Source organism: Acanthaster planci, linkage group LG12 (genome assembly GCF_054643075.1).
Source record: "Acanthaster planci isolate LZ-2023a linkage group LG12, COTS_SCS, whole genome shotgun sequence".
In the NCBI taxonomy this organism is placed as follows: domain Eukaryota; kingdom Metazoa; phylum Echinodermata; class Asteroidea; order Valvatida; family Acanthasteridae; genus Acanthaster; species Acanthaster planci.
The window spans coordinates 8,706,658-8,728,139 of record NC_141788.1 but is presented as its reverse complement, the minus strand read 5'-3'; the positions used below and the strand labels follow the sequence as shown (position 1 = coordinate 8,728,139).

General features: G+C 43.5%; 2 protein-coding genes across 3 annotated transcripts; one reads left to right on the top strand and one right to left on the bottom strand.

Annotated features, from left to right (window-relative positions):
- Window positions 1-22: 22 nt before the first annotated feature.
- clpp (caseinolytic mitochondrial matrix peptidase proteolytic subunit) lies at window positions 23-10,561 on the top strand. The gene is made up of 7 exons (XM_022246026.2): window positions 23-181; window positions 2,227-2,334; window positions 4,022-4,093; window positions 4,567-4,663; window positions 5,757-5,944; window positions 6,510-6,615; window positions 7,578-10,561. The coding sequence occupies exons 1-7, from the start codon at window positions 158-160 to the stop codon at window positions 7,703-7,705; spliced, it is 723 nt and encodes a 240-aa protein (XP_022101718.1). The 5' UTR covers window positions 23-157; the 3' UTR covers window positions 7,706-10,561.
- Window positions 8,788-20,763, bottom strand: LOC110985149 (leucine-rich repeat-containing protein 40-like). Of its 2 annotated transcripts, none has more exons than XM_022245965.2 (14): window positions 20,417-20,763; window positions 19,215-19,452; window positions 18,585-18,766; window positions 16,950-17,023; window positions 16,462-16,591; window positions 15,889-16,012; window positions 15,186-15,328; window positions 14,342-14,514; window positions 14,075-14,165; window positions 13,637-13,800; window positions 12,828-12,935; window positions 12,404-12,514; window positions 11,649-11,912; window positions 8,788-11,047 (listed from the first exon to the last, which is right to left on the bottom strand). In XM_022245965.2, the coding sequence occupies exons 2-14, from the start codon at window positions 19,363-19,365 to the stop codon at window positions 10,942-10,944; spliced, it is 1,821 nt and encodes a 606-aa protein (XP_022101657.2). In that variant the 5' UTR covers window positions 19,366-19,452; window positions 20,417-20,763; the 3' UTR covers window positions 8,788-10,941. The 2 variants fall into 2 exon arrangements, with proteins under 2 accessions (XP_022101657.2, XP_022101658.2); XM_022245966.2 differs by having other exon boundaries at window positions 20,620-20,763.
- Window positions 20,764-21,482: the final 719 nt, after the last annotated feature.

Genomic DNA, 21,482 nt, shown 5'->3' with positions numbered 1-21,482 from the left:
CCCCCTCTGTTGGTGTTATTCAGGCCAGTATACAATAAAGGGTGCCCTCATGAGGTCTACAAGAGAAATCTGCGGTGGCTCGTTTCGTAAACTTTTGCGGCGGCTTTCGTCTTTTGATTAAACTAGCCTTTAATTGTAAATATTTTGAAAAGTAAACATGCTACTGATCCGGTGTTTACGGGTAAGTAGCCAGCTGTTAGATGGATCATATCTGCGCCCATATGAGCTTTTTTGCGTGTGCAAGATTTATGGGACTTCAGCATGTGTTCAGTGCACAGCACGCATGCTTCATGCTTAGTCATGTTATTTATAATTTAGCCCAGGTTGGACCGACGTCCAGGGTATGAAAGTCCTCCTACAAAGACAGCTCAAAATGTCGTTCACAAGTGCCTTGTATCCTTCATTCTATAAATGTTGTGTTGAAATTACTGAATACAACAACGTATTTTACAGGAAATTCTGTGAAACTCCACGCTTTCCATGCTGTCACAGTCTTGGTTAGTAATAAGTTGCGCACGCACCTTGCTAGTGTACAGTCTACCCACAGCACGTGTGTGGAGCGTGATACAATGACATGCATATTTCACCAGTTCCTTGTTCATCTGTTCATGTGTGATGGGGAACCAGTTTTGCGTGGTACAACCTATACCAAATTGCCTGTCGGGTGTCTTGAAATCCGATGCAAGCAGCGCTTCTTTCGTTTGTTAAAATGTTGCCGCCCATAGTCGGCAAATAGATATCACAGGCCTGGTTTTCAAGGTTCCATACATCAGAAAATATACTGTTTTGGAAAGCTTTAGGGTGCTCATATGAAAGCCCCAACTCTGAGGAATACGCCGGTGTAAGTAAACTTGTCAAGTCATTCTCATTTCGGAAGATATTAGGATTCAAAGTTTGTGACAATCCTGCAGTTTGGATTTCAGGCATTTGAGACATGCCTTGAAGTAGGGCTGTGGTGGCGACAGATAAGAGACGGGTTGTAAAACTAAAACAGAGCCACTACAGCCTTACGTGTGGGGCTAAAGCTACCCCTACCCCAGGTTGGGCTAGTACGGTCAGGGAGTCCACCTGGGCTACCCCTACCCCCAGAAGTACATGCAACCATGAGAACTGTGGGGTCACGTTCCAACAGTTCAGTCATTCAATTTAACATCAGTGGTACATGAGTTGTACATGAAAATTGAGTTGTGCTTGGCCAAAGTTGTAAAATTAGTCCCGAAATACTTTCTGAACAGTAAACTTTACCCTTCAATACTAGCAAACCTATGTGGAACTACCAGGCACGGGTGCATTTTGTAGCGTTTAACCTACAGTACATTATTGGAAAAAACTTTTTTCTATCATTCTCACCTCTCACCCCTCAACGATCCGCACACATCTACATTTTCTATGGCCGTACGTCACGTGGCAAAAACAGGAACAGCGTATTTGCATATCAAATGTTTATGCTGCTTTATAGTGGAAGATTTGCTTCAGAGGGCACAATGGAGATTTTCTCTGGTGTGATCGCAGGGCACTTTTCAAAATGCCATAGCGTACGGAACCATAAACAAAAACTCAGTAAGGCCTATGGAGTAGTGCCTTACTGTCCAGGAAGTAGTCCAGACATAGGCCTATACTAAGACAAAGTAGGCCTAGGCCTGTAGTACATGTAATTTCCGAGATTCTTTTCATTCGTGCGTTGAAAATTCATCCTATGGTTTTTTGCCCACAACCACTGTTGTTGCTACATCCATCAGCAATGTTACGCCCTAACTATAGCGTCTCTCCAAACTAAAGCTGGGACAGTCCCAACTGTAGTGCTGCAGGTGGGCTGGCTCAACTTTTGCTGACTAATTCCTATCGACCCAGAAAATTTGTCAACCTTATCCAAGTTTATGCATCTCACTCTTGACACGATTCATCTAAAATATGGCTCTTCATCTACGAAATGACACTGTAAACAGTCTGACTTTAGCACATGCCGGACACGTGCACACTGGACCTCTGTGCTGCACATGTAGTTGGGCCGGCCCAACTATAGCACTCTAGTTGGGACGGCCCAACTGTAGTTGGAACTGATGTTATAGTTGAGGTGTAACAGTACCCTAGATGATCTTAATTTGTTGCATTCTGGACGTGCAGTGCATTTTATTCATAGTCCTTCGGCCTGGCAGGCTCTTGTGATATAGTTGGACTTCCTTGTGTTATTTGGGATCATATTTATTTTTTTTTAAATATTTGCAGAAGGTATTGACAGCCAGTGTCGTGCCACATGGTCAACAGGTGCAACGGTGCTTCCACTCTGCGGTCAGAGCGAATTCACCCATGGTGCCCATCGTTATTGAACAAACAGTGAGTACATGTATACTAAATTAGGAATGAAAACTCCTAGTCAAGCCTACACAAGGGTTTATCCCCTTCGATCACAGGGCGAGGGTTGCCCTCGTTTCCTCCGTTTTCTCTGAATGACGCAATCTACATTCAGAATTCGCATCTTGGCATGAACAGAAAAAAAAGCCCTTTTAAGCTTGTTATAGTTGAGCTCTGAAGACAAATGACACTGTGTTCGAGGTGGATGCTTCCGTATTTATTTGAATAGATAAACTCAGAGAAAACATGCTTTCCTTAGAGGTGCTCTTTAACCCCTTGATGACAGGAACTTTTTTCTGAAAGCTGACTCTGAGAATTCCAGCCTCGCTTGGCCACAAAGGCCACCTGCCAAACCACAAATTCTCGGTTTGTGGCCCTGCGTTCTCTGCATGCTTTGAATTACACGGTGAAAAGGCTGATTGTTTGGTGGCATGCGGCTCTACTCACGCTTCCACATGCCCGTTGCCTCTTTTCAAAGTGGGAACTATTGTGAAGATGGTGATTATGATGCAAATTCGGTCTTTTCATTTCTGGGCTACACACAAAGGCCAATCACCATATATACAAGAGCCAGGGTCTGCCCTCTTTCACCGTGTTCGCTCGAGCGTGGGCCGAGAACAAAAGCTGAAAAGCGGGCTGAGGATCTCAATTTTTAGGGCGGCTCTTACTGTCATCCGTCGCGAAGGGGTTAAGTGATTAAAATCCCTCCTATTGGTATGGGGATTACCTTTCCTCCGGGGGTACATGGACCATACCTCTGAGGTGAGCATCTTCTCTGTCGGTGTGATGAACTTCTCACCCATGGGGTAGACGCCTCCTAATGTGCCCAATAACTTCACGAAGACCCTTTTTTATCGAACACTCAACTGGATTTTGTTTCCTTCCAATTAACTCTTCTGTGGAAAATGGCCATTCTTGGTAGAGTTGTCTTCTCAGTCCAAATCACTCAAGCAACTGTTTTAAACTTGCCAGAGTCCTCTGCCAAAGCAAAGAAGAGGTTAATGGTTACATCTGCTAATATTTAAAGGGTTCATATAAAATATTTCCACAATTATGCACCATTAAAGAGCTTTTGCAGTGTACCACGTGTCCCTCGGCTTCTTGTTCACTATATTGACTTATTTAAGTCGTGCTTAGCTGTCTCAATCCTGTAGAAATTGACCGCAGGAAACTGAGAGAGGGTTGGATTCTTAAAGGTACCAAAATGGCAGTGATCACGTTGTAGAAATAAACTCCTCATTTATAACTCGATACAGCTGTGCTTTGCCAATAATTGATGAGCCAGCTTTGTTTACCAATCACCTGCTTTTGTTTTCTGTTGATGGAATTCCACTGGTCACAGTACCAACTGGAATTATGATCTAACTGTTGACGACGAGGCTGTGTGTGACAGACAATATTGAATGGAATTTCTTGACTTTTTATGACCGTTGGTAACTGAAGGAGGGTCAACCAGCTATGAATGTCCCACTTCGGTTCTGAAATAATGGCCCTCCCCTCTATAGGTACATTCCTGTAATCTTTGTTGCCATGGTAACACCCAATATACCACCATTTGGATTTGCTGTAATGTTTCAGCTTCAGTGTTCAAAATGCAGAAGTGTTTTTCTATGTACATTTACAAGTGTAATATTTGATTCCTAGCACTTTTCTCACCCCTTGATGACAGGGTCGAGGAGAGAGGGCCTACGATATCTACTCCAGGTTATTGAAAGAACGCATCATATGCCTCATGGGCCCTGTAAGTGAAATGTTCTGAACATTGAACGCAAGTACCACGTTTGGTTCAATTGTAATGTTGACCTCTTTAACGCCTTCATTTCTTGTGGTCGTTCGATGCCAAAGTAGTTTTTCAGTTGGGATTAATCTGTGTTTGCACATTTTTCTTGCTGCAGGATTCTTAATCTTGTTTTCGGGCTGAAATGTAGAGCATCCTGTGCGTCGTAGCCTCGATGAACAGTTTTTAAACGCTTGCAAAAGGGTCACTGTTTCTTGCTGGGGGACTTTATACTACATGTACGTGAAGTGAAATAATGTGTGGCATTACCGTAATGTCCTGAAGTCCAGAAATATGTCAGTTGTCTCCGTAATGTTATTCACAGATTCTAGAGTAACGGGAAAATGTGCCATCCAATGTGCCATTGAATCTCCAGATCACGCACTCTAGTGTTCAGCTGTTGTCATTGTTCCTCGTGTTGTCCCTTACAACTCCAGATTGACGACACCATCGCCAGCCTGGTGGTGGCCCAGATGCTGTTCCTCCAGTCGGAGAGCAATAAGAAACCCATCCACATGTACATCAATAGTCCAGGTGATCTGTTTTGTCTGTCTGTCTGTCTGTCTGCCTGTCTGCCTGTTCGCTTGTTGCTGGTCTTCCATTGATTTGGATAATCTGTGATTTGTTTATCAAATCCACGTATGAAGGATAGAAGCTTTCAATGTGGCCACGATCTTTTCCTCGTAAGAAAGAGATACTGTATGGACACACATGCACGATGTCTTCTTCATTACATTGTAGGGGGAAAAAAGAACTTTTACTTTGGAAGCTTTGCAAGTGCAACCTTAAACTTTTCAGTCCTGGTTTCATCTACAATCAGAATATTTAGTCTGCCCTTTCCTAGCCAAAGTTAAAAATTGTCTGTCCACCTCCAGTAAACATTTTGAAACCGTCAGCCCTGGTTGCTACTCAAGACAATATTTTCCTCCATTCAGTAGTTTGGCATGCAAGGCAGTGATTTGTTGACCGGTGTTAAAATTCTATGTGAAAATTGGGGGTTTGTAAAATTTTGAACAAGCAAAAAACTGCTTGTCTAAACTTGTTTTTGCCCTGCCCTCAGGACAGGTGGTTAGATGAGACACCATGCAAGTCACCTGTGCTGCATATCTAGAAACATACCTTCCTCCACAGTCCTCTTTGTGTGCAGGAAACCAATTTCACATGGTTTGTTCAACATTCAAGGGGCATCATTTCAGTGTCAAATAACATCTTGACTGGGCTCACCCTGCTTGAATCTTGTAAAATGCCCCTAACAGGGGTGAGATTTGTCAGGATTTCCTGATTTGAGAATTTTTCAACCATTTTGTTTTTCAAATCCGGAATATCCAAAGTTTACCAATTTGCACTTTTTACACGTAAAAGCCGATAAAGAACGCAAGAAATGGGCATGTCAAGGAGTGCCTTTAGGGTAATGCAAATGTACACTGTAGACCCTACACTGCCGTGGGGCCCTCAAAATTTCTTGTGATATTTTGTGGATTTTTCAATTTTCCTCCAATTGCACCCTTACCCAAAGTGTCCTGATGGATCGCAAGTGATCTGGTGGGGTTTCACAGTGTCTGTAATGTATAATCTGAAAGATGCTCTGGACTGAACTGTTCCGGGTTTACTGTTTGTGTTGCCTCAGGCGGTTCAGTAACGGCAGGCTTGGGCATCTACGACACCATGCAGTACGTCCTACCGCCCATCTCCACGTGGTGCGTGGGGCAAGCCTGCAGCATGGCGTCCCTGTTGCTAGCGGCGGGGACGCCGGGGATGAGGTACAGCCTGCCCAACTCCAGGGTCATGGTGCACCAGCCGTCGGGCCAAGCAGCGGTAGGTCACAACAGCTCGTGCTGGGTCTGATATGCCCCGAAGCGCTTTTGTGCCCAAATGAAGTTTGTAGGGTTGAACAGCAGGTGGTTACAGTGAAAGTGCAATTCTTAAGATCAGGGCTTTGGTTCATTGATACGGTAATGGAAAACGTTATATCACACAGCACTGATTATCACTCTGAACTGTTCTGAGTGGATTTATTGATGATGTCGAAATTCCACTCACCAATTCTATGAAGGAGTGCGCTGCGATGTGCTGATTGGCCCGTGTACAGTGTCTCAAGAGAATCGCTCAGGTTTCATTGCATGGCTTTGTTCCGGTCTCCCGTGTATCATACACGTACATGTATGCACAGCGTAAACTGTCCCGATGGTACCCTCACATTCTGAATTCCCCCCCCCCGCGTAGAACTGTGTTGCCACAGAGCTATGCCGAATTTCACAAGATCCGTCAATCATTAATCAAAGCTTGTACTTGTTCAAGACATCTGTTGGCAGTTTCGATTAAGGAGTGGAAAAAACCTGTTTCGTGAAGGTCAGGTGCCATTGAAATTGCTCATCAACAGGGCCAAGCCACTGATATTCAGATCCAAGCGGAGGAGATCTTGAAGATCAAAGGCAACATCAACAACCTTTACGTCAAACACACCAAGCAGCCCCTGGAAGCGATAGGTAAGATTTCCCTGGGGATGGGCTTTGCCCGTGGGTGTGCCTGAGCGATTTCGAACCCCGCTGTTAACCCTAACCCTCCTCGGTCCTCCAAAATCCTTCGGGTGGTTTTGGAGGAGTTTGGAGGATTGTGGGTGAATGGCAAAAGTGCATGGCTTATTGTGAAGGATGCCATGGGTGAAGGTTGTGGGTTAGACCTTGTGTTGTTTTTGCTTAGTCATGCATAAATCCTGCCCGATATTTCTTTTGAATCAACCGCACTGCTCAAGAATGCTATTCACGCTGCCTCTACATAATGACAGGAATTGCCGCAGGATTTTGAAGGACTGAGGCTGTAGGCACGCCAAGTAATTTTGATGGATTTCAGAGGATTGAGGGAGAATCCAATTGCTTCACTCCCCAAACTGGAGGATTTTGGAGGATTGAGGAGGGTCCCCCAGCAAAAAGGGCCTAGGGGGTTGTAGTTAAAGTTCAATGAAACTTGGCTGTGTGAAGACCATTTGCATTTGTTAACCACACAGTTTGTAACAAGTAACTTGAAAGTGACACCCCTGTGTGTAAAAATTGAAGTCAGTTGGGACAGAATCAGACGAAATGTGATTTTTTTCATTGTTTTTTTCATTTGCTGTAGAAAGAGTGTATGTAGCTGTTCATATTTATACTAAAAAAGTCTGCTATTTTGATGACTGTGAAAATTATGTCGCTGTTGATTTCCATTGTCCACAATTTGTATAAGTGCCGCTAACTCAAGATTCCCTGAGCTCTGGCCGCTTCCCAATCACTTGGTCAAGTTCAGGCTCCATTGGCCAGTCCTATCCTGAGATCACTTCCAACCTGCTCGTGCTCGGGCTAGTTTTCATCCACAACTGGGTTGAACATCCTCAATCCTACTCCTGTACCAGATCTGGGTTGCCTGAAGCCCGGCTTTCGTGTAAAAGAAAAATGTTATGTGCTTGTCGTATTAGAGTCGGCGATGGAGAGAGATCGGTTCATGAGCCCCGAGGAGGCCAAAGAGTTTGGGATCATCGACAATGTGCTGGAGCACCCTCCACTCCCCGGCAAAGACGAATCCAAAGATGAAGGCAGCAAATGACGACAATAAATGCAGACTTTCTCGTTTATATGACCCCTGACCTGACCAAGTTGTCAAAACTGAACCGAATTCTCTGGGCGACGTTGTACGCAGCCGTCAGTACAGGCTGCATTAGATGCATCCTCTGCAGTACTTAGCAAATAAATCCGATTGGAACCGACGAGGCGAACCGTGACAAGCAGGGTGATCTGGTGGTGAGACACTCGCACTGGCACGGAGGTGGTCAGGGGTTAAAATCCCGCCAGACCAGGCCGGGACATTCTCTCAGAAGCTTTGGGAAAACACCAGGCATATTTGTGGTTGTGGACTGCATTGGGAAAGGGGAAACAAACAACTGGCAAGTTGTGAATAATGAATTCTTGGGTAGTAAGGGTAATTGTGTGTTCCTTTCTGATGCACGTACAAAGAAACTATAACATAAGACTGTAGGGCTGTGCCGAATATCTGGATATTCAATCGAGTATCGAACACTCGAATATTGTTTTCCGAATATCCGGATATTCGACTGCAAAATTCATGAAAACAAAGGGAGAATTTTCTTCATTTTAAATGTGAAAAACTGCACTGTGGAGGTTTGTTTCAAGCAGATTCAAACGAAAAAAGACAGAAATCTTATGATTCAAAAAGTAAATTATTCATTAAAATATTTTCAAAGGGTAAGAAGTATTGTTCGTCACTAGATCTTGCTAAATCGTGGCTAAATCGTAGACGCGAGAAGCTATTATAGTGATTATAATGTACAATTGTGTGCATTATTGCAACTGATTTTGTATATGGTTTGTTCATCAACAATCTGCTGGTCGGTACGACCGAATATTTCGATCGAATTGAAGGTCGAATATTTGAATAGTGAATTATTTGAATTGACTCAGCCCTATTAAACTGAAGTTTTATCGTTAATCTGCAGATGTACACAGGCGTCAGAAATTTCATTAACCTTTCAAATGTTAAAATCTTTCTCAGAAGTCCACTGGAAATTCTGCCAAGAGCCAAAACCCCAAAGATTGTTGTTAGGCATGTTAAAAGCACACTCACAGCTGACAAATATGTTTAACGATTAAATGAGATATATTACACACAACTTTACATGAAAAGTTTGAAGTCTTTTTTATTTTCTTGTCTGCAATTAGTTTCCACAAGGCAAGTAGGGCTGGCAATTTGGTTTTCAAGATTACATGCGATATTTCATACACAACTTTACATCACAAGTCTTACGTCTTCTTTGTCTTCAGCTTGTTTTCAGAAGCAAAACTGAAAATTTATGAAGTCAAATTTATCACTGCACAAACAGTTTATTACACGTTCTCAATGTTTTTTTGGAAGATGATCCTATTTTCAGATTGGGTCATTCCGTGTCAAATCAAACACTGTCAGATGTCATCCTCAGAGATTTTCTTGAAATCAGCTGGGATTGGTTGGTCATTTGAGAAAACCCTCAAACCCAAATTCTGGGTGCATTTGATCAGCTTACGCGAGTTTGCTCGGGTTTAACCTCGTTCCCACCGTTTTGCTTGTTACGTTGCTTGACACAGCAAAATAAGGCCATTCCCAGTTCAGGGTTGCCATTCGTATTTTGGATCACATGGTTTGTAAGCTACAGGTCGTTGAACTTTTGACCTTCTCATTTTTCATTATGACATTGAATGCTCATCAGATGGAGATGATTTTTGGTCTTAAAACTTATCTTAAAACATATTAATATAATCTTGTTGGGAAATACCGTCGCCAAAACAACATGAAGTCGAGCAAATTGAACTTTTCCGTAGTTGTGGAGACATACTCGCCAGCACACCAATTCTATGGGGACCAAAAACGTTGTGAGGACAGAGAAATGTTCTCATAACTTGGGCCCTAATTTGCCTAACATAGTGCGGTGAGGGCCTGCCAACATCGCAGGCACATGAGTAACTTTACTCTGAGTGCCGTTTCAATCTCAATGTTCCTCAATGCAACAACTCAGAAAAAAAAACCATGAAAATGTCCCATAACTGGTGACCCAATTGTCTGCCACACCCTGGTACCCATAAAGTAACAACAATCACTAGGCTGAAATGATTTAACCAATCACACACCCTACTTTCTGCTTGTTAAAATTATTATCATAATAATGGCAGCAAGGGGTTTGCTGTAACCATGGCAATATACAAGCAAGTTGTGTTACTCCAAATGCCTTAGGCATAAAAAAAATATAGTTTCTACTTTTCTAAAATGTCAGTGTTTTAAGTTTTGTATACCTAGCACCTCTATGTACAAATGAAAGAGTTATTTCAGACATGTCATTCATATTGCATTGGGGATTGTCAAATCTTAGACTGAAACCACAGATTCATTCATTCTTGTGGTGAATATTTATATTGTTAATTAAGCAAGTGTGATATTTTGGGTTTCTAATGTACAGATTCATTCATTCTTGTGGTGAATATTTATATTGTTAATTAAGCAAGTGTGATATTTTGGGTTTCTAATGGGATGTACTGTGAAGGCTTCCAATGTAGATGTTACCAGAAAATGTGACCCACCATCCAAAAGCCAGGCTGAAGTCGGTATCTGTGATGTTGGACAATTCATCTCCTTCAGCTTTTTTTAACACTTCAAAGTGATCCGAAATTCTGTCTGCAGAAAGCTTCTTATGGGTAGTAATAGCTGTAAAACTTCCATTGAAAAAAAAAAAGAGTGGAAGTTCCACTATTTTAGGGTTATGATGTTACCTACTTCTGCCTGGTTTTTGGATGGTAGGTCACAAATATGTCGCCTTATGGATTGCTTGTCCCGATTACGTACAGTTCCCAACTGCACGTTTGCATAACCAAAGGGTAGAAGAGTGGTGCCCGTGCTTTACAGTTCATATCCACTTTCTGAGAGAGTTTCTGCTTCTCTTTGTGTTGTCCTGTTTTCCATCAAACATCAACTGCATGATACATTCAATGCAAGTTGATGGCAAAGTTTCAGTGGTACTCCGTTGCAAACGTGCAGCACTGTCACCCTGCTGGAAGCCGTTGTGCAAGAACAAGCACAATAGAGGCTGCAGCTTACCAGCTGGGCTGAGTCAGACGACAGAATGTTTCCCCAGACTTTAGCAAAGATGATGTGCCTGGAAATTAAACAATTTCAGAATTTCTCTGATCAAACCAACTGGTGCACTCTTTTTGCCATGCCTGTCGTCTTCAATACCACTATCCATCATGAAGCCAGCAGGTGGTAGGGTTGCGATGCCAGTCGACTTTGCTGGGAGATCTTCATGTTGGGATTCTGTCTCTCAGGTAAGCCAAAAGGGCTGATGTTCCCTTGGTTAAAATGGCCGGCCTTGGGTTCTTAAAAGGATTGCCTCCGAGCTGGAGGGACCTGGATACAAAGGGGAAAAACGAATGCAGAAAAGAAGTGTGACCCAGAATGTACTTTTTGGGTCGACTCAGAAACTGCTCCTATGAGATCCAAGCATTAGAAAAACTGTAGCAGTGCAGTTTCATTGGTCTTTGAACGAATCCTACATTGAACACAACTGCTTTGTCAATGACCATTTTCAAAAACCAGCAAGACGTTATTACTTCACTGTCGGTCACATCTGCATGTATTACAAATGTGCCACGAATGTCACCATACGGCTTACAGTGTTTTTCATTCATGTGTATGTCTCTCACGCAGGCCCTCAAAGAAACTGTCAAGGCACAAGGTACCACAGAGACGTGCCTGCTCCGAAAGAGGGGCCTGGCTACCCTATCGCAGATGGTGACGTAAGATGGATTTTATTTCATTTTGAATGTGCGACAGAGTAACAACTTCACCCAAGTCAAGACGTGGTCAAAAGATTCACTCTGATTATAGATAGGATGCTGATTCACGCAAACAGTATTTTATGGGACGCTGAAGTAACCGCGGAAGTCAAACCGTTGCTGATGTGACCAGCTACCCCTCCCTCTACCCCCTACAAATACAAAGTTCTCACTTCAGAGTTTGGACGTTGCCCAGCTCCGGTGGCACCTGCCTGATGTTGTTAAACTGCAGGTCCAGGCGCGTGAGCTTGGGCAGCCTGAGCAGGCCGGCCACGTCGATGGCCCCGATCTGATTATAGGCCAGCAGGAGGTTCTGCAGATTGGCCCACTGGTAGACCACGGCCGGTACCTCCTTGAGCTGGTTGCAGGCCAGGCCGATCTCTCGCAGCTTGACAAAGGTGTACCACCCGGAGGGAAGGGTGCTGATTGCGTTGTTACTTTAAGAAACATTGCATTGTAAAGAACGATCAACATGCACATTTCTAAACTGTGCAAATGTCCTAAGTGTTTTCTTTGTACCTTCAATGTTTGCAGTGTCTGTGTTTTTCTGAACACAAGGGCACTGTAATGACATTCCTAAAGTTTAGCGTTTTGGGATCCGTCAACAGTGCACCTCAACCTTTGTCTACTTAAGCCAAGTGTTAGATTTTCAGCCTATTCAATGACTGCCATGCGATTTGGGGAAATGATGCCCAGTAACAATTAGATCATGTTGTCAGTGGGAACGACACCCTTCTCCAACACAACCTTAATCAACCCAAAAGATAGTTCCACAGTTCCATCAAGATTTATGAAGCGTTCTTTTCTCATTCCATTCACTTTGGGTTACGTTCAGTGAGAACAACAATAGCAAGGCCTGACAATGACAAACATTGGCTTTCTCCAAGTTGTACATACGATGTACATCAACAGTGTAAGACAGTCTCACCTGAGGTCTAGACGGATCAGGTTCTCCATAATGTGGAGCTCCACGGGCACTGACGTCAGCTTGTTGAAGGCAAGATTCAGCTCTGTCACAGTCTTGGCGAGAAGGAGGATTCTGCAACACACAATGACAGAACACAAGAAATGTGTTGTATGTTGGAACACAAAGCCAAACGCTATTGTCACCATGCACCTAATGCAAAAAGTTGTGCACATTCTGATGAAAACCAATAAAGTGTATTCCAGGCCCTGTGCAGGTGAACAACGGAAGCTGGAACTCTCCAGAATAGGACATTATGTAAGTACCATCTACTGCTCTAGATAGAGTCCTTCCATGGAATGGACCATGTGTTCAAAAGTTTGCCTCACGAAGGTCCTCAAAAGAACCATGCACGATTCTCACATTTCCCTGGGGAATCTTTACTCACTTTGAGGGGACTTCTGTAAGCACATTGTTGCTGAAGTTGATGGTGGTGACCCCAGCCTCCTGAGCAGTTTCCCACAGGGTCACTGGTACTTCGGTTGCTTTCTTGTTACTGGAATAATAAGTGTTTAGCAGAAATATCAGTAGTTACTACAGGTATTTATCATTTAGGGATTTGCAGCAAAATTTATAATTACTTTATAAATTACTTTGTGGTTTTGTACTCATGGCCAGCCAGTTTAGCCAAGCGCTGTTGGCAAAATCTTTGCTTGTGACATAGCAAAGAAAAGGTCTATTGCGATTCAACTTTGTGAGTATTGTGTTGTATTCGAGTCCATCACAAGTCCCTTCACAAAGCCCAGTCGCAAGTCCGTTTACAACGTCAGTCACAAGTCCCTTCACAAGGTGAGTCACAAGTCCCTTCACAAGGTGAGTCGCAAGTCCCTTCACAAGGTGAGTCACAAGTCCCTTCACAAGGTGAGTCACAAGTCCCTTCACAAGGTGAGTCACAAGTCCCTTCACAAGGTGAGTCGCAAGTCCCTTCACAAGGTGAGTCACAAGTCCCTTCACAAGGTGAGTCACAAGTCCCTTCACAAGGTGAGTCGCAAGTCCCTTCACAAGGTGAGTCACAAGTCCCTTCACAAGGCTCAGTCACAAGTCCCTTCACAAGGTCAGTCACACTGCTTTTGTCACAGTCCATGTTCATGTGAATAGCTTGTGAACTGGCTCAGGACAGAATAACTTGTGGTGGACTTACAGGGACTTGTGATGGAGTCGAATGTCACACTGGTGTCCACTGAGAAAGATGCCTACCTGTAGTCCAAGGACCTGTACTCTGCAGCAACCGCTCCTGCAGCGCTGGATGGAGGCGTTGCTGGTGCCGACGGCAACACAGCGATGCTGTCGGTGGCATCCTTCGCCGATGGATCCTCCCTGATGCGGCTCCGGAGAAACTCCAGAATGCCGGGGGTGCCTCGCTGCCGCAAGCATGAAAGAGACACCGTTGGATCATCACAAGGAAGAGAGATTTAACAAAACGCAGCTCTGCACCAGGTCTTAGGGAAGACGCAGATAGCAGCAGTGTGCATAGACCTGTGGGATGGCACCACCGGCTAACATTTTTAAACTGAACTATTGGCAGTGCCGCTGCCGACAGCCTAATGCGACATGGTCTTCATAGCTAGATTTGTGTACCTATATCCTTTTCTTGCGTCCAATGGGGCTCGTTATTAAAAAAAAAAAAAAACTCACCCTAAGGACATCCTTCCACATTCCTCGCATGAGATTTCCAGTCAAGGAGAGCGTCTCAAGAAAAGTCAGGGTACCAATTCTGTAGGGCACACTGTTCATTTGAAGAGAGCATGACAGACTTATGAGGGTAACTCAAAAAAAATTGAGGGATCCTGACTAAAAAGAACGACTGATGGGCAACCATACAAATTGACGGACAGTAACCTGCTAGACAAGCAGAAAAAGTGAAAACTCAAATTCATGAAAAAAGTTTGAGCAAAACCTCACGCTGTTAGGTCGTTGTTGGCTAGATCCAGACGTTGCAGCCCCTGCAAGTTGACAATCTCCTCCGGGACTTGGGTCAGCTTGTTGCCGCCCATGGACAGCACGGTGACCGAAGTCAGGTGGTCCAAGTGGTCGGGGGGCAAGACCGTGATGCGATTTTGGCCAACATGCAGCTCCTGCAACAACCAAATTGGAAGATCAAACGGTGATGTTTAATGTTCCCAACTTTCACAAGCAATAGCAGGCCAGGTACCAAGGCTGGTCCGGACATCAACCAGGCCGTGAAGTAGTTTCCGACCAAGGTCAATGTGATCGTCTTCATGAGGAATATTCTGTATAATTCCAATTATTGTCATATTCCAATCTCCTTATATGGAGACTGGTATGCGTGTTGGGATTGGCACAAGTGTGGCACATACCGTGCGAGGTGGTGTAGAACGCAATGGGCCAGCCAGTGCTTTATATCAACCATTCATAAATACCTGGGACAGTTGGTCAAAACGTGTCATGTGACCGTGTATTAACATTCGATAATGTCTACTGCAATGTGATCATGCCTGCTGCGTAAATGACATGCTGGCATCTGGTTACGAGACAGTTTAATCGATTCTGAGAGGTCACAGAGTCTGTGTGTGTATGTGGCACGCCGAACTCACCACATGCGCTCCAAGTCATGTCCATTCTCCTGAGCTGGTCTTAAACATATGTTTTAAGACCAAGCCGAGCACATATTTATTCCCTTATTTAAGACTGGCTCTTAACCAACAGGAACCCCTGAACTGGGACTTGAATGTGCTACGAGGATCTTGAGATGCAAACGAGACAAGGCCTGGAGACGACGGCTTACCTTGAGGCTGCTGCACCCTGGGAGGAGAGGCAGTACAGACAGCGCGTTGTGCTGCAGGTAAAGCTGCTCCAGCGACTGCATGTCGCCAACCTCTGTTGGGACCTCGGGGAGTTTGTTGTAGGAAGCATCCAAGATCTTCACGGCTGAAAACATCACCAGGAGATAAACTAAAGTCTTCCCTCAACAATCATAATTCTCCATCGGTTCAAACTTTCACAGAAGATGGAAAAATTCATTCCAATTTCCATGCTTGTAGCTGGTCACCAACAATCCCATCTCGTCTACAGTAAGCACTGTGACTTGTCCAACTTGTTACAGTTAGGTTGATTGGGGAGAGAGGCCTTCAAAACTGGTACCATTAAAACCCTCTCCATTTCATACTGTGTGGATGACTGACAGGTAGCATAATATAATCGTCTAAGTCGGTCAATCTTGCCGATGTGGGTGCAGGATTCCTAGCTTTCAAAACAGCATTGAATTTTGCCTTCAACATGGATTTGATTTGATGTGACCTTTGATTTCAACATGGATTCTGACGGACTGGGTCTCTCTCTCCATTTTGTCACAGACAGATGATTTGCCTAAATTTTATACACAGGCTAAGTTTCACAAAGAATGCAATGACAGTGTAACTGCTCTGCTTGCTACGAACTGTGGAGTCCTATTCGTCCTCTTACAGATGCGGTAAAAGTAACATACTGACCTTTGAGCATACCCATGGAAGAAGGCAGGGATGTGATCTGGTTGTTTGATACATCTAGAGTTTTCAGCTTGGCCAGATGTCCAACTGTGTAAGGCAGGGTGGTCAGTTTGTTGTGGGAAAGATTCTGTAACAAAATATTACCACAGCACCAGTTCAATCTAATGGAATATACTTTGTCTTGTTTAATGAAAGACCATATTGAAGAACCTAATATCTGGAGATTTGATCATCTTTGTTAAATTATCTGCCTTGGGCAGAAAAGAGCCGTGCTGGTCGGGAGTGTTCATGTTGGTAGCGATGCGACCGTGACGGATGCATTTCCTAGCCGTTTGTGAATCAACAAAGTTCAGTTCCGACCAAAGGAGCCTCTGTTGCTGAGAAAATAGCGCCCTCTCTTGGTCCAGCTCGAGGCCCATTGGCAGTCTGCTTTGGAAAGCGTTCAATTCTGCTTCAAAACTACACACACCTAGGCAAAATTGCCTAGGGGGTTGCTTTGACGTTTGGCACGACGTGTCTTCACAGACAGGGTCATGTGAGCGTCCATGCCTGGGCGGGGACTTTGACAAGTTTTACCAGTTCTTCGAGGCGAGTGAACTCCCCAATGCCTTCGGGCAGCTCAGTCAGGTCGTTGTGCTCGACGTTTAAGGACATCAAACGACCAAGCTGGAACATCTCCGGAGGGAAGGTTGTCAGTTTGTTGTGACTGTGAACAAATTCATGCAATCAAGCAGTCAGCTATTATTTATTTTCATTCCTGTGGGAATTTAAATAAGTGTTTTTCCGTAATCAGTCGATAATGTGCATTCCACATGTGTACATTTGGAGATCCATCTTTTTTAAAGCCCCCGTTAATTCTGGGATACAATTATGTGAATGCAAGATGTAAGGTAGGTTTTTCTGGCAAAGAATACTATAAAATCCATCTGAGGATCTGGCCAAGACCACCCACATCTTGCATATCAAACTTCCATCCACATGCGAGTTTCTGTTTTAAATCACATTAAAAACCGAACCTTCAAAATATACTACAAGGACGTGACCTTGTCAAAGATGCCTCTTACCCGACGTTAAGCTTCTGCAGGTTTTCCAACTCGCCAATTGCTGGTGGGAGTGAGGTTAATACGTTCCGGTGAACCTGTCCCCCCAAGAAAAAAATTATGAAAAGAACAGTACTTTTTCCAGCCGCAATATTTGTTTTTATTTTTCAATACAAGCATAACCTACTTATAAAATATGATCGTGAATATTTCACCATTGAACAGGACTCGGGTAATAGAGCTTTTGATAGAATAAAACAAAATCTTTTTTCGGCAAATCAATGTGTTCAAAATAAATTGGAACAAGCTTTGAGAAACTTCAAAGTCAGTCCAGTCTTACATGGTCACATGCTGTGCTTTAAAAGAAATAAAACATAATTCGAATTCCCCAGACTTAAGACACTGTTGCTATACCTCGTGAATCGGGGCAAGCTTTTCCATAGTGACCACCCTCCCTTGAATAGACTGGTTCCTTTGTGCCATTCTAATCTGAAAACAGTGCATCGGTGCAAGGCATCTCTCATGTAACTAAGCAAAAGCTTACCCCGAATCACGAGGTATAGCAACAGTGTCTTTAGTATGGAGAATTCAAATTGTTATGTTCACGTGAATTTAACTCAGTGTACCAGATTTTGAATTCAAACTTAATTCGCAAAAGGCTTATTGAAACAAACGCCATGGCAACTGATCCACCAAATGTCAGAACAGTCAATGCAGCTCAAAAGTTAAAATCAGCATTGTTAAAAAGTGTGCACCAATTTCTTTTTTTTTCACGGCCATGCAATTGCACCTTTAAATCAGATTAGTGGCTTGGCCCAGGACTATAGCGCCCCCATTGTTCATGTATCTGTTGTTGCTCAGTCTTACAGTGGAGCCATCCCTGCCTCTGAGCTTTGAGAAATGCACCCTGTTTTGTTTAGTTCTTTAAGTTCCATGAATTCCTTAAGCATTCTACTAGTCCAGGTGAGCATTCCTTTCTTTATTTGGACCAGGCCTATAAAAGCTGCCTGTTAGGGTGTGGACTTATGACTGGGACATGGTGGTGGATGGTGGTGGATGGTGGTGTGAGATTTTGTTCCCAATTTTCCTCACACTGGTACTTACTGATAGTTAATTAGCTTTGATTTTGTGAAATACATTACTTCTGTTGCTTTGCACCACTACTAGCAATGTTCTGGAAGAGTTCAGTGGCCTGTGCAGTTTTCATGTGAGTTTTGTTTCAATTTACTCCTTTTACGTTTCCCTTAAATTTTGCCACCACGCCCTGGCTACGACGTTGCACCATAGTCAACCCCCATCCACATTCTTTGCTCTGGTTGTCAGTAACTACTTCCTTTTTTTGTATTACATTATTGTGATCTAGCCTGCTGCCCCCTACAGGTGGATTATTTAGGCTGTCAGGTGAACACAGAAGGTGCTTGTTAAACTGAAACCGTATGTGGATTTCTTCCTTGGTTTTTGTTTAAGTTGCAAGCACTCAAACACAAAAGGCAAATTTAAGTTTTAATAGTTGGTCCCCCTGAACTAAGTGGCTGACCCCTTCCGGCAGTGACTGCAAATAACACAGACGTCTATGTCAAGTGCCTTACAAGGGCAAGTGTGTCACACCAGTGACCTAGCCGTAGCCAGGTAATTTGGTGATAGCAATTGATGACTTACATCCAGCACAGTGAGTGCCGGTAGTTGCTTTATTTCGTTGGGCAGCTCCTCGAGCTTGTTGTAAGCCAAGATGAGTTTGACGAGGTCCGTCTGCTTCCACCAGCCGACCTCTATGTCGTCCTCAGACACTGTCTTGGCCTCCTCTGGTATGTCAATGTTTACGCGCCAAACGCTCTCTGGGACTAAATAAATTTTTGTTAAAATTAGGTGAAAACTGTTACGAAAGGACAAATTAATTGAAGCCTTGTGTTGCGAGTGCAAACCACAATTCATATCAAAAGGTCAATTTCTCGGAGATCACGATTCCAAAAAACGACCTTCGGATGTTGGATACTTTGAACAAGGGGCACGATTTGGCAAAGTGAGAGATCTGACCGTTACGTGGGATTCCCTGTGCTGATGCCCGATCTGTCATTCACAAAATGATTGAAGGTTTCGCTGCCACCGGTTCCTCTTCCTTGAGCAGACATGTTAGTGCAATTCACCCTGCCAAAGGTACAGATCTATTGATTCCGCCCAATACATTGTGGCATACATGTAACTCGCAGTACTTCCCAGTATGCTATAGCATTACTCAAAAGGCCTTGCGCTATCACGGGCTTACTATATCAAGGCCTAATTTCTTCTAACCTGCTGTAAGTCCTTGATTTGACAGGTTGAGTTGCCCGCTGTTCACAGCTTTCTTTACAGCAGTTGAATCTTCAGTAGGCTCAAGCTCCTGGAGCCCAGCTGGGGGTTTTAGGGGAGACCTCCCCCCGTCTCCATCCTCGCTTCTGGACATATTTGCCGTATTGGTCAAACTCTATATTCCAACTTTCAAGATATCCTGGCACTTGCTTCAAGTTGAAGTTTTGATCATACAACGAACCTGTAAATAATCAAAAATCAGTCATGAAAGCCAAGTTAACCAAACGTGTCAAAAGTATCAACGTAAAGGCTGCTTCACTTCCAGAACTGTGGGGTTTGTAAATACATACAGTTCACGGAAGTATGTTGTAGTAACTGTTTATTAATTTTTCTTAGCCTGACTACTTCAATTCAGGGTAGGTTTCAGAAATGCAACCTTTCTCAAAAAAAAAAAAGTGGGGGGCCTTGCTATGCTGTAAAACTGCGACAAGAAATTCAACTGTTTTGTTCATTCCCGTGGTCGGGATGACGTCACTGGGTGTCGATTCTTCTCTCTCTGACTAGTCAGTTGGTGGCTATTCCATATTTCACACTTGAAACTCAAAGGGGCTAAATAAATAGTGTTGTGGTCTATTGGGAATATCTGAATTACTGACGAAACTCTTAACCTTTACATCAAATATGCCTGAACTTTGTATGCATTATGAATATCTCCAACACTGTACTGAATAGGTTTCAGTTATTATCATCATGTTGCTGCAGTAAATGGAGGAAAACATGCAAATCCCAGTACAAAGTGAATGGAGAGTTGCCCCTTTGCCCAGACGCGAGTGCAATAACGGGGAACAACCTCCGACCCCGCAAGAATATTATCATAAAACAATAATTGGGCCTAGATCTTTAGTTTTGTAATAATCTGCATGCATACACCGTTTTTACACGATAGGCCTAGCTGTGCAAGGATATGCATTATATTGCTGCTGACACTCGACTTATAACTTGGACAAGAGTAGTCATATTCATGCATTACGCATAAGAAACGAAGGTGGATTCGACTCGACACGCCACGCCCACCGCGCTCCCGCGGTTAGCCGCCTTGCGCTCAGCCTCATCAGGGCCATTTTCACTTCCGGATTGCGTTTTGAACTCGTACCAATGATGCTATAGGACAAACGTACATCATGATTAATTTAAAGTAGGCCTACCTTTTAGACACAAACAGCCCTTTACTTTTTGACACACCAGTGGCAAACATATATCCCCGTTCGGTTCTGGTTCTGATACATGTAGGTGTGACCTTGACCATGCATGTACTGTGCAACATCACGTGCACGTACGTACCACTATTGTGGAAAGTCATCGGCCCTGGGCGATTTAAATAGCAAATGAAATGGCAAAAAAAAATTACCACAGAGTGGTGCAACAGTCACATAAAGTCATGAAGCTAGGATGTGGCCGCGCGAAATGATGAAACGACCAAGTAAAGTGGTGAAACCAAACGGAATGACAAACGATGAAACAGCACAGTGACGCGAAATACCTTCATTTTTCGCAGCGCCCTCAGTGATTAGCCAGCGGCGCGGTCGATGCGTTATGCAGAAGTCTGCTAAGAATTACATTTAATTGCTACTGCAGAGGAAGGAAAACACTCTATGTTGCTCCTGTTTGATGAGAAATGTAGATTTGACTGACTTTATGAGCCATAATTTCTGTCTTTGAAAAAACCACTAGTTTGTAAACTGAACTGTACTCTCTTTGGAAAAAAAACTATATACACACTGACATCTTCCCTTCAAGTTCAAATATTATAACATGGAGGTAGAATCACATTATACCTCCATGATTATAACAGCCGTCATGCATACAGAAAGTCGGACGTCCTGAAAAGTGCGGAAATGTAGCTAAGAAAATTCTAAAGCATTTACATGTACTTTGAAAACAGGATTTTTTTTCAGACAAGTTCCATAGGTTTTTGCACACAGGGGCATCAAGTGTTGTCCGCATATGGAACGCTTTCCTCACTAAGCTGATGACGGAATGATGGCATTTTTACACAAATTTTACCCAAAGCCATGCGTTTGCACTATGCGAACAAGGCAACTTCTAAAGTGAGCACGTTTACACAGAACTGACAGTCTTCAAGAGCATACATGACAAAACTTTTTACTTGATGGTCTACACGCAGGAAAATTAGAAGAGAGAGTGGTGTCAGATTTTGAATTTCAGTACATGTACTATTTTTCCAGTGATTATAAAAATACACAGGGTATG